Raw genomic sequence first — 12951 nt, 5'->3', positions numbered from 1 at the left:
CGTACGCTGCACAATTACGTACTGTTTATCTGATCGCTAAACGTGACCTTCCATGCGATGTATTCACTGACATCATGCATCTACAGAATCTGAACGGCTTAGACATTGAATATTACAAACTTCCGCAGATAGTTATGGAGTTTGAAGAGTGTATTCAACGTGTGATCGAGAAGTCCCTGATTGATAGCATACATGCAAGTGATTTCATCGGTATAATGTTGGATGAGACTTGTGACAATACATAACCGTTCATAAGAAACTTGCCATATGTTCGATATATTCAGAATGGCGAGGCGAATGTTTCTTTCCTCGGTAACCAGCAAATTGCCACTGCTGCAGGGATCGAAAACGCCTTGATTGAATTTTTGACTAGGAAAGAAATCTGTGACGCGGCCGTAGACAAAATATATGGACTGGGAACAGACGGGGCGGCCGTAATGACCGGTCGTTTGAACGGGTTGGGTGCAAAATTAAAAGCCAGAAATCCCAACCTTGTTCAAGTGCATTGTGTTGCACATCGATTGAATCTTGCTGCTTCTCAAGCGGGCAGAGATATTGAATATTGCAAAGAATATCATAATATAATCCATTCATTGTATAAATACTTTAATGACTCTAGTGTGAGATATGACAAACTTAGAGAAATTCAAACTCTGTTGAATGGAAAGGCGAAACAAATTACTGAGCCTACATCTGTTCGCTGGTTGTCGGTTGATTGAATCAGCTGTCAAGATGATTTTCATCAGTTTTGAGCCAATTGCCTTGGCACTTGCAAGTGACAAAAAAGGGGGAAAGGCTGATGGGCTGTTGAAATTTGTCTCCAATTCATTGTTTCTGCTATTCACTGCCTTATTGATTCATGTCCTTACTGTGATTGGAATTTTGAGCCTTACATTTCAGAAAGATTCTGTCAACTTATCCCATATCAAAAAAAGTGTTCAGTCTATTAGGGACACATTGAATACAATGACTAATGATTCACACACTGTCAGAGAAGTCTTTAATGATTTGGGTGATGTTCCTGGCAATGGTCAGAAAAACACATACAAAAACATTAAATCACTTACAATCAGCCACTCAGACAGAGCTTCTGTAGTGTACGAGAAAATTATATCAACAAACTACTGCAGAATTTAGATTGCAGATTTCCAGATGATGAGATGCATATTCTGGAATGTTTTGATGTAATTCTAAACCCACACAGATATCCTGAAAATTTGGCCAACCTACCTGACTATGGGGTCAACCAGCTTGATCAACTGTTGAATCATCATAACAATACACCAGGTATTGATGCTGATAGAGCTAGGGCACACTTTCTTGTTTACAAACACTTCACAAGATCTCATAGGGACGCACTGAATTTTGATATGTATATCAAGCTGTTGCTAACTGATTTTACAGAGGAGTATCCTGATCTTGCCATTCTTGCTAAAATTGCTCTTTTCATACCAGTGTCCTCTGCCCCATGTGAGAGGGGCTTTTCAGTACAAAATGCCATCAAACAGAGGGCACGAAATAGACTCAATCCTCAAAGGCTTAATAGACTAATGTTCATCAAACTGGTTGGCCCCATCACAGATGATTTTGACTTCATAAACAATGCTAGGTTATTTGCTGAAGGAGCTGCTGGCAGAGTGTGAACTCAACCTACTGGACTTGCTGGGTGAATGCCATTTCAGAGTATGAAATTACTTACCTTCTTGTCAATTTGACAAATTTGAATACTTGTTCAAATTTCACAACTTTGTGAACTTGTCATTAAAGTTATGAGATCATTTCAATTATGAATAGTGTTCTTTGAATTGATCAATGAGGGACCTCAGTATGAACTAGAATTTTCATGTAAGAATAATTTTAAGAATTGCGCAACCATTTGCCGTGTGTTATAACACTAACTGAACACAGTGAAGACCATGGCATGGATAAACAATAAAATATTCTTTTGAAATAAATTGGGACCCCCATATTTTGATGTAGGACTCCCATTTTCTAACACCAGGGGTCCCAGGGACTCTCAAAAGTAAAAAGTGATGTAAAACCCTGAATATTGTATTTACCTTAAAATATTAAAGCAAGGTCTTTGGACAGGCCTCACCTAAGAAGTTTGATTCATAGAATAGAGCTTCTCTAAATACCTGTCTTTGTACTTCTGTAGTTTTGTCTGTCAACTCATTCAAACCAAATGATAAGAGGGAAACATTTTTGTGATTAACTTAGGTTTGATACATTCTTGTAAATATACTGCAGCTACAATATGAATACATTTATCTACAGGAATTGTTTTCCAATGTTATTATTTAATAGTAATTGTTTGCTTTTAATTGATTTTGTTTATTTGTAAGTGTTGCAAATGCAAAAAAACAGTGTCTATGTTATCGATGCAAAAAGATTCAAAACAAAAATATGATTGCAAAAAAAAATGAAAAGAAAAATATGGGCTACCAGTTATTTTTGCTGGGCTACCAGTGTCAAAATTTGGTAGCCCACCTGGACTACCAAGTAAAAAAACGAATTTCGAGCCCTGAACACAGACATGTGTCAACCAATTTCTTTCAAATTGGGTACAAGGGCATTGAATAATGTCATTCATATGCATGTTGATTTTTGTTGTGATACCATCCAATATGGCCGCCTGGCAGCCATTTTGTTATGATTGTTTGTGTTTTAAGCAAGAACTCAGTCATGTCTCAACCGATATCTTTCAAATTTTATAAAGGGGCATTGATTTATGCCATACATATGCATGTTGGCCATAGCCATTTCGATACAATTTTTTCATGTCTTGAGCCATAACTGATTTCTTTCAAATTGGTACAATGAATAGACCTTTATCATACATATGCATGTCTATTTGATAATTCGAATGGACATTTTCTTCTGCATACGTACAAAGACATTGACCTATGTTATACATATGCACATGATTATTTTTATGATTCAATTCATTGAATCACACTGTCCTATTCATTGATACATCAACATGTTTACAGTCACAGTAGACTACTACCACACACGTTCATTTCCCTGTCCCATTATAACTGATATCCCAAGTACAAGTGGGGACTACGTCATTGACAACGACTTGTAAAAAAACACCTTACCCCGAAAAAATTGCAACAAAAGGTGTCTCAATGTTTTTTTCTAGAGTTAAATCTGCTTAATAACATTAAAGGTCTACCAAAATCTGACCACTGGAAAGGTTTTATTTTCGAGCTGGTGTCCAAGATGGCCGCCATAACTGGAGAATACTTTGTTTTCACTGGAATTAATTTTTCCTCACAACAAAAACTGTGGACATAACTTTGATTTAATGTTCACTCTTTCTTGATGCTGTATGTGTACAGAATAGAAAATAAAAATTTTCACTTGGATTTTATTTTAGCGGAAGAATGAGTCTACATGTAGTGAAAATAGTGAAAATAAGTTCTTAGTGAAAATAGTCATGTACAAGTTACGACAATGGCTAATAATTTTAGTTCTAAATTAAAACTTGTACATCTACCTGTACCTTAATTTTGTGGAATTATCTTACCATCTTCTATTTTTAATTAATATTTGGCTTTAGATGACCTTAAGTGACCTACCAGTATACCAAATTGAAACATGCAATAATAATCTTTACGGCCCTGATACAGGTTTTGCGGACCGAGGTCGTGCGGCGGAAGGGCCCGAGCGTGCGAGGGCCCGTAAGCCGTACGACCGAGGTCCGCAAAACCCGTTTCAGGGCCGTAAAGGTTTTATCATATACTTTATAGAATATTTTTAAAATGTTGAAAGAATATTTTAGGGATAGTTTACGCAGGTGGGACTTAAAAATTAAATATTTATTCCCAATTTTTTAAAATGATCGGGAAGCGTTAGCACTCTCGTCTTCTGCGGATCGATATGTCATTTGTTTATGTATCAATGTTCTAGAACGCGTGCGTGCTTACAGGGATTGGCTGCATGAACGTCACTCTACTTCAACTCTGAATTTTTTGAATGACGTTGATTGGGATAATTTGTGGATAATCACCGCTCTACTTACGATAACCCTCAAAGAAAACATTAACTGGATAAAGTCGGCATTATAATTTCCGAAAACAGCTCTAAAACATTTCTTAAAATAGGGTTTCCGACAAAATTCTGCGATGCGGTTCCCCACATGCACGCGCTGTCGCGTTTTGAAATAGATTCGGCTGCACGCGCTTTGGCGTTCTTAAATAGATTCGAAGTACGACGCGCACATCCAAATATGGGGACGCCGGGCCGGGGCGTGATAAGTAAAAAAACTGCACGGTTGTGAGGGCGCTTTTTCCCATAGGTTAACACGGGCGCGCAAAATCAGGTATATGATAAGACTGAACAGAAACACAGACAATATACTCCTCATTTTCAGTACCATGCTAATGATTAAAATTCCTGTTAAATGTGAGGGACACTGCATTTTTGGCTGTATTTTTTTATTTTTCTTTGTTTTTTTTGACAAAATTATTTGCAGACAAGGCGTCAGAGGGCATCTCCAGAAATCACTCCATATGACCAAGCGCAGAGTTGTGTCACGAGAGGTGCTGACCTGCCAAAGGAGGGGCGGTTCGAAGTACGTTTTATAAACACTGTTAAAGGTGAGACACCAATACGACATCGTTAACAAACTTGTTTTAAAAGATTTGATGAACCTGAAAGTATATGAATTCAAATAAGCAAAATTTCCAGAAACCAATAGTTTGACTGCTTTAAAGTTTGTTTGCAAGGTCCTTTGGGAATTCTTATTGTGAAAATATAGAATATTTTCTGCAGTTGTCATCATTTTCTAACATATTTCTATCACATACTATTTATGCAGTGGAAAACAAGTTGGTATTTAACCAGTTTAACTGCTGTGGATATGAATGTTTACACACAGTTCTACATTTGCCTGACAGTTGTGTAAACATTGATAAATGTTTTTGTGTGATTGGTTTAGTGTTTATTGAAAAATGTCATTAGCTGCCACAGCTTACATTACACCAACCCAATTCCCAGTTTCTTGTTCAACTCCTTAAAACGTGTTTAAGGTAGTGACTCAGGTTCCTGGACACATATATTTTCAATAAAAAAATTCACATGAAAAGCGGGACCTCACACCCAACATGTGGTACATTTTCTGTTTGGTCTATATTTGAAGTAGGTAAAAATTGTGTTTAATTGTCAAAACATGCATTTGTATGTTTGTTTAAGGCAAAAACGTGTGAATTTGAGTTTTTCACTTAAAAAAGTATAAGTAAGAATTGGCAGCACCCCTGAGTGGTCTGTTTACGGCACTAGACATCTGGGTATACTGGGGAAAAAAACGTGTTTTGGATTTTTGAAATTCGCTTTTGTTTCTGCACAGTGAGCCTTTGAAGTGTGAACTGTCAGATTTTCACATAAATTATCGGCTTTTGTTCACGTTTGTCAATTTATCATCACTTTTGGGGTGTTTATCAAAAATCTAAAACACGTTTTTCAGGTCTATTCATGAAATGTTTACATGCAAAGAATTTGGGGAATCCGCCCACGCGTCGCTGACTTATACCCATTTGAAGGGGTGCATACATAGCAAAAAACGGAACTGATGAGATGACCAACCCTCGATGCTCTAAAAATTTGTAGGCCTAGTCGGCCTATAACTAACTTTCTGTTGTGACGGGACAAAGTCTCTAGCATCGGCTGCGTCCCTACCCAACACTGCGTCCTCGTCTTCCGATAAAATCTGACTCATCAGAATTTTCTTGGCAGTTTCGCTTACGTCCATCAGCTCTGTATTTTGCTTCTTTGGCCCCCCGTTTACGTTTTGTACACTGCTTATACTCAACCATGTTAACGTTGGAATAGCGTAACACACATGCGCAACAAAGTGCGCAGAAATTTACATAAACTCCTTGAAGGTATTACAATAACGCTGGAAGTAATCCGGACTGTTAAAACAAAAAGAAAATAATGACTCCCGCAGTGGTTAGAAGGCCGTGTTTTCACTAAAATTACAGACATTTCATAGTAAACTGTTACCTCACAGTTTTCTCTTATATGAAGATCATATTTCAGGAGTTCAGAATGTAAAATAATCACAAATGAACTCCTGAAATATGATCTTTATATTAGAGAAAACTGTGAGGTAACAGTTTACTATGAAATGTCTGTAATTTTAGTGAAAACATGGCCTTCTGTTGACATTTGAATTTTAGTCCAGACTAAAAGACATTTGTCAACAATTACAATGTTCATTGTACATGGGCTGTGTTGATAAGCTGGAAACTTGACATTTCCACATGTTTTGAGGAGTTGAACAAGAAATTGAACAAGAACTGAAATATATACCTAGACAGTGTTCTGCCGAGGCCGCGCCCTTGAGGGATTCCCCCCCCCAACTGAAATGTTACAAAAACAACATCGACAGGTCGCAAGACACAGTCTTCATATGCCCCAGCCAATCTGCAATATAAGCATTTGTCCATGCCTTATCTTTCTCTTCCCAGTATCAGCTTATGGAGCTGACCTGAGATGTGATGTAACCATAGCAACGTCTTATTTGCATGCTTTGAAAGACCTGTTTTTCATTGGCTTGATAAGTTTGGCCCAATCACTATCTTTGTTTCATTTCGCACTCATCTCAACATGTGAGAAACAAGTGAAGGGAAAATGGCTTCGTGCATGTGATGATCTGAAGTGCAGTGTCTGAGCAACACAAAATTTTTTTTTTCCCTACAGGCAAGGGTGTGTTTGCAGTCCGAAATTTCAAAAAGGGGGATTATTTGATGTGGTATGATGGAGAGAGGTTGACTGGAAAAGAGGCTGCTGAAAGAGAGGATGTTTATGACCGAACAGGCGATGGATCATACATGTATTTTTTCAAGGAAAAGGGCAAACAGGTGGTGTAAGTAGAATTTTTTAATTCTTACCTGTGTTTTGTTTCTAAATTACTTGCATTTAGCTTCTCAACGTACATTTGCCTTTTGGTAAAGTATCTCAAACTTACACATGTGAAGTAAGTGAATTTAGGTCATTTACTTCGTTTCTCATATTGCTAGGAATCAACTAGTTTTACTACAAATTCTCAAGCAGCCAATATTTCTTCATAGGTAAAAGATGGAGTTTAACACTACAACTGTATTTTTGTATGTATCATTTCAATTTAAGTATTGATGCCACAAGAACAGATACTATTGCCAGATACATCAATGATGAACACAAAAAGCCAAATTGTACAGTGAAGAAGATTGCTGATATGACAGGAACTGAACACCTTTGCCTGTTTGCCATCAGAGACATACATGTAAATGACGAGATTCACTATAATTACGGAGAAGGTTTAGACCTGCCATGGAGAAAGGTATTTTGCTTTATTATAGGAATCACACAATATTGCTTTCTGGTACACAGGAGAAAAAATCCCCCTCCCTGTAACAGACCCTGAACAGGCCCTAGCACTTTGTGTCGGCAAGGACAGCATGTCATGGTTGTAACAGAGTCTGCTATACAGGTCTGTATAAAGTGCTGTGAGAACATGGCTGTGTAGCTGTGATGTGGACTCTGTGCTGTGACAGGGTCTGCAATTTCTGCCTGTTCCAGCACCTGCATTACAGGACTGTACCAGGGCTCGAAATTAACGGTAGTCTCGAGGCAATTGACTACCAACTTTTCCGTCCTGACTACCAAATTTGAAAAATGGTAGTCAGGTTGACTACTGGTGGAACTCTGGATGCACTTACACAGAACATAGTATTACCTGCATATTGCGTATCATTAACCATATCTATATGGGCCCTAGTTGTATTGATATTGCTAAATTCACGATTCCAGAGTGGTAATCCAATTTCTTTAGCATGGTCTTTTTTTTTTTCCAAAATTTACGCGAAAATCTACGTCTTCAAACTGCATCAACACTGGGAGTCATATGGGTATAATCGCTGACTCGGTGTCAACCGGTACCCTTGCCTGCGATTTAGACTTTAGGCGGGCAGTGAACAAAACCGTCCTAAATTTCGCAACATTCTAGAGGTTGATTTTGTTTCAGTGCAAAACATCCTGACTACCAAGTTTCTCCTGTTGACTACCAACTTCTGAAAATGGTAGTCAGCTTGACTACTATCACGAAAAGTTAATTTCGGGCCCTGTGTACACATGCAATTATAAGAACCATTAGCAAATAAAATGGCCAATTTTACTGAAAATGTACACCCCTGAAATCTTGATAAAAATTGTCAGAAGCTGTATCTCAGGCCCTGTAAAATCAATACTGACACACCACAATCCATACACCTGTGTTTTCAGTCCTGTGGCCACAGCACTGGATCATACAGTCAGAAAGTACACCACACACTGACCAATCAGACTAACTGTAATCTGCCTGTGGTTTTCTTGTTGTGTATGTTTGTAATGCAAGTTTAATCTACAATTACTTCAGTGTCAATAGTCATGGAGAAAAATAATTACCTACTTTCCAGTTCTACCCACCATTTTGAATTGTTTTTCTATTATTGTTAGGGACCACATCAAAGATTGATGTCTGATAAAAAATTTAATACTCTAAGTTTGGGGTGGGGGGTTTTGACCCCTAGAAGTTTTCCATCAGACAAAATCAAAAATTCTTTAAATTACATATTTTTATACCATTTGTGGAAAAATCCAGAAAACTCAGAAATGAACAGAAATAAATGTTTTTTTTTTTTATAATATTTGGGTATATATCATATATCAATACCATATATGTGTGATAGTGTAGTTTTCTATCCTGGTTATGGTTTAATTATGAATGGAGTTGTCACAATAAGGAAATAATGGGAATATATTCTCAATTAAGTTAGGGGGGGGGAGGGTTTGGAGCAAAACTTAAAGAATTAAGTTTTTTATCAGACATCAATCTTTTGACGTGGTCCCTTAGGTAGGGTCAACAGGTAAACTTGGTTAAATTTAGCTATAGACCTCTTGACCTCAATTCAAGACATATGAACGCTGACATATGACGCTGCTTGTCCTAATCAGATAACTGACTATTTCTCATCACCCCAGAATCATAAGCTAATAAAATGGCTTTCTTTATAATAACTGATGTATACATCACTCAACTGACACATTTATGCGGCATTTAATCTTACCTGTAATGAAACAGTATGTGCTAACAGGGATTACCCTGGCTCAAGAACTGCATGAGATAAAATCCTTTATGAAAAAAACGGTGAGAGAATTTTAAACTCGTAGGGATCTCGTGACGGTAAGTGACCGGGAGTTAAATATGGCAGTGTTCTGTACTTCACAAGCACAAGATGAGCGACATAAAAATATTCACAAAACAAAAATATGACTAGTACAAAAAATTATTACAACATAAACACACCAAAATATCAAAGAATTTCATGATGAAACAACATAAACACCAAATAGATTCCTGGGGTATAACATTATGAAACACAGTTGAGCAATACGCTGGACATTCTAGACATTGTAAAAATAAAAAGATATAAAAATATACAAATAGAATCTATAATCACATATTAAAAACATTTCACTAAATAATTCAGAGTGGATACAACTTTGATATTTGATCATATATTTCATTGACAAAAAAACTCACAGATTAACACAAAACCAAGAGAGACACCTAGAAAATACCCTGGTTACTTTATAGAAAATCACCAACTGAAAAAACTAGCATTCAAAGGTCAATTGAGAATTGAATTTAAAAGTTCAAAACACACAAACAAGCACTCGTTTTTAGAAATTTGATGGTTGATGCTGTATCTCAAATCATGTCACTATGGATCAATACTGCCTTTGTCTACTATTACTAATTACTGCCCCCGTCCGTCACAGTATATGCACTGCCCATAGAGAAATAACTAAGCTCCAAAAAGGCGATCAAAACATGGTCCACCTTCCAATCTCTCATTAGCGGCCACCAAAATTGATTCTGATCACAACAGTTGAAAAAACTGGTAATGGTCGCGGTCAAAATGTCAAAATTAAAGAATCAGAGTTTGTTTTTCACGCTATTTTTCAAAATTGCCAAAACTTGAGTCCACTGAAGGCTACACACTGCATATAAAATTGTGAAGCACACGAATCTCGTATTATAACGTAGCCTACACTCGGAATGTATGCAATGGTGTGGCGAGCAAGGCACTTCGATGTATCAAATACCTGTTTCTACAGATTAAAACTGCAATTATCATGGGCAGCCAAATGCCATGACATTATTTGATACTAAGACATCGACTGACTATGAAACCGATCAGTTAATTTAATGACGGTGCTTATGATGGCGTTATCGGAAGGTAGGACCATCTCAGGGAATCCGTCTAATCTCACCAAGGCTAAAGAGTACAAAACAACACAACCCGTGCAACACCAAATATAATGTAAAAATAGGAAAAGTTAGCCTGTGGAATGCTTTCCATGTATACCTATAAAATGCACCATCGTCGAGGAACGTTTTGGGCTAGTAGTAGTAGTGTAGTATGGGTATCGCAAGCCCACAAGTTTGAGTCCAGTACACAGCAGCCGACTTTACTGAACAGAAATTTGAAGTTGGTCTGAACATCACCAATACTCGTCAATTTTCTGTCCTTACTAGCGGAGGTGGTTCTAGTGAAGGAGTAACTGAAGTACGATAATCTAGATAGTGCATTTCGTTCGCACTACAACTCGTATGGGAAATGAGTTCCTCAAAAGCGCCATTTTGCAGCAGTGACAACACGCTGTACATCAGCAACAACCCTTGCTGTCTTGACTCCATTGATTTGTCAATGAGCGTATAACTTCCCCATTGACAACCAATCACATACGCTGTTTGAAATAGGTAACTCTTGGCATGTTTTAGGTACAGAACCACACCGAATCTTGCGTTAAACTTATGGTTCAAGCCTGTACCGGTATAGCGCTCTTTACGGCGACAGAATATACATGGTTCTGTACTGAATACTGGTAAAATATTACTGATAAATTTAGATCGCGTATATGTATCCCTGGCTAATATGTCTTTAAGTCAATTTTATGGTTACCATCCAATAATAGATTTTATCACAAATTTACTAATAATGTAGTATTTGAAATATGTTTTTGAAGCCCCCCCCCCTCCCCCAACTAAAATATTTGAAGGGATAACAGCGTGTAGAAAACAATGAATCATTGGATATCTCTCCAGCTACTGCGTTACATCTGGATCCAAGCTTTACATGACTTAACATTACAACAAACAAAATCAAATTACAGTTGAATGAAACTAATGAAATTGTTGTCTTTCCACAGGAGAAAACTGTGCTGGACCCGTTATCTGCTGTTTCTCAAGGTTCAGACGCTGTATCTGGAGCCAAAGATGCTGCTGTTTATCAAGGGTCAGACGCTGTATCTGGTGTCAAAGGTGCTGCTGTTTCTCAAGTGTCAGACGCTGTATCTGGAGCCAAAGATGCTGCTGTTTCTCAAGGGTCAGACGCTGTATCTGGAGCCAAAGATGCTGCTGTTTCTCAAGGGTCAGACGCTGTATCTGGAGCCAAAGATGCTGCTGTTTCTCAAGGGTCAGACGCTGTATCTGGAGCCAAAGATGCTGCTGTTTCTCAAGGGTCAGACGCTGTATCTGGAGCCAAAGATGCTGCTGTTTCTCAAGGGTCAGACGCTGTATCTGGAGCCAAAGATGCTGCTGTTTCTCAAGTGTCAGACGCTGTATCTGGTGTAAAAGGTGCTGCTGTTTCTCAAGGTCAGGCGCTGTATCTGGAGCCAAAGATGCTATGCTTGTTGGTACAAATTTGACCAGTCAGGAAATGGTGAGTAAATGATAGTTTCTGATGCAAGACACACATGTTTCTTGTCATTTAAATAGAATGCTGGTATGTATGGCATTTGCTATGTTTCTCTGTCAGAACTGATTTATTTGTCAAATAAGGTGCCAAAACATGCAAACTAGACTAGGTTTTATTTTTGTTGATAAAATGTAACAATTATTCATAAGAGGTCGTATTATACATGAATCCTGCATATTTGACACAAAAAGGAACACTCAGGTGTAACTGGCGAGTTAGGGAGTCCTGTGACGTAATCACAGGAGGATTAAAGGGGAAGTAAAGCTCTATATCTTGCAGTTAAGGAGCCTGTGGAAAGGATATCCCGATAGTCACTGGATAAGTATTCTGATAACAGAAATTAATTTACATATAAATTTAAATTTTATTTTCATTTAAATTTATGTTGATCATTGGCGATTTAATTTGACCTGAGTATGAACTGGTCAAAAGCTTGTGGTGTACCATCTCTGGAGGTGCTTTATTAGTCCTGCGGACAACGTCTGGCAGGAACTTATAGATTGGGCCTTACTGTCCGTCCGTCAGTGGCCATTTCTCAGACACCCCTGAACCGATTATTTCAAACCTAGCACAAGGATAGAGCCCTTCACCATACAGATGCAAGTCGATTAGTTTCGTGCTACGATCCAATATGGCCGCCGGGCGGCCATTTTGTTGCCATTTTTTCATGTTTTTGAACAATATCTCAACTGTCCTTGAACTGATTTCGTTCAGTGTTGGTACATAGATAAAGTACAATGGTATATATATATACATGTCAATTTTTTCACGATATGATCCAATCTGGCAGCCATTTTGTTGCGATTTTTTCAAGTTTTTGGACCATAACTCAACTGTCCCTAGAATGATTTTGTTCAGTGTTAGTACATAAATGAAGTACTATGGAATTTTTGTCACCCTATGATTCAATATGGTCTCTGGGTGGCCATTTTGTTGAGATATTTTCATGTTTTTGAACTATATTTCAGCTGTCCCTGACCAGAGTTCATTCAGACTTGGTACACAGGCATTGTATTTTAGTGTCCATGTGCATATCAATTTGTTTTGTAATAATATCCAAGATTGCAAAATTTTGTCTTTTAGCCATAAATGAATTATCCCTGAACTCAATTCAAAGTTGGTACATGGAGATGTATTATAGTGTGCATGTGTAAAA

General features: G+C 37.7%; 1 protein-coding gene across 2 annotated transcripts in view; it reads left to right on the top strand.

Annotated features, from left to right (window-relative positions):
- The window catches only part of LOC139119351 (uncharacterized), a 53641-nt gene that overhangs the window by 14619 nt on the left and 26071 nt on the right, over positions 1-12951 (top strand). For both annotated transcript variants that reach the window (XM_070683131.1, XM_070683130.1), the window contains exons 3-6: positions 4484-4607; positions 6712-6877; positions 7141-7333; positions 11248-11759. In XM_070683131.1, coding sequence (XP_070539232.1) covers positions 4484-4607; positions 6712-6877; positions 7141-7333; positions 11248-11745 — 981 coding nt within the window. In that variant the 3' untranslated portion in view covers positions 11746-11759. The remainder of the gene's footprint in view (positions 1-4483; positions 4608-6711; positions 6878-7140; positions 7334-11247; positions 11760-12951) is intronic.

This window comes from Ptychodera flava, chromosome 19 (assembly GCF_041260155.1).
Source record: "Ptychodera flava strain L36383 chromosome 19, AS_Pfla_20210202, whole genome shotgun sequence".
Lineage (NCBI taxonomy): Eukaryota > Metazoa > Hemichordata > Enteropneusta > Ptychoderidae > Ptychodera > Ptychodera flava.
The sequence above is the reverse complement of the archived record's forward strand: the minus strand, read 5'-3'. Positions and strand labels throughout refer to the sequence as shown.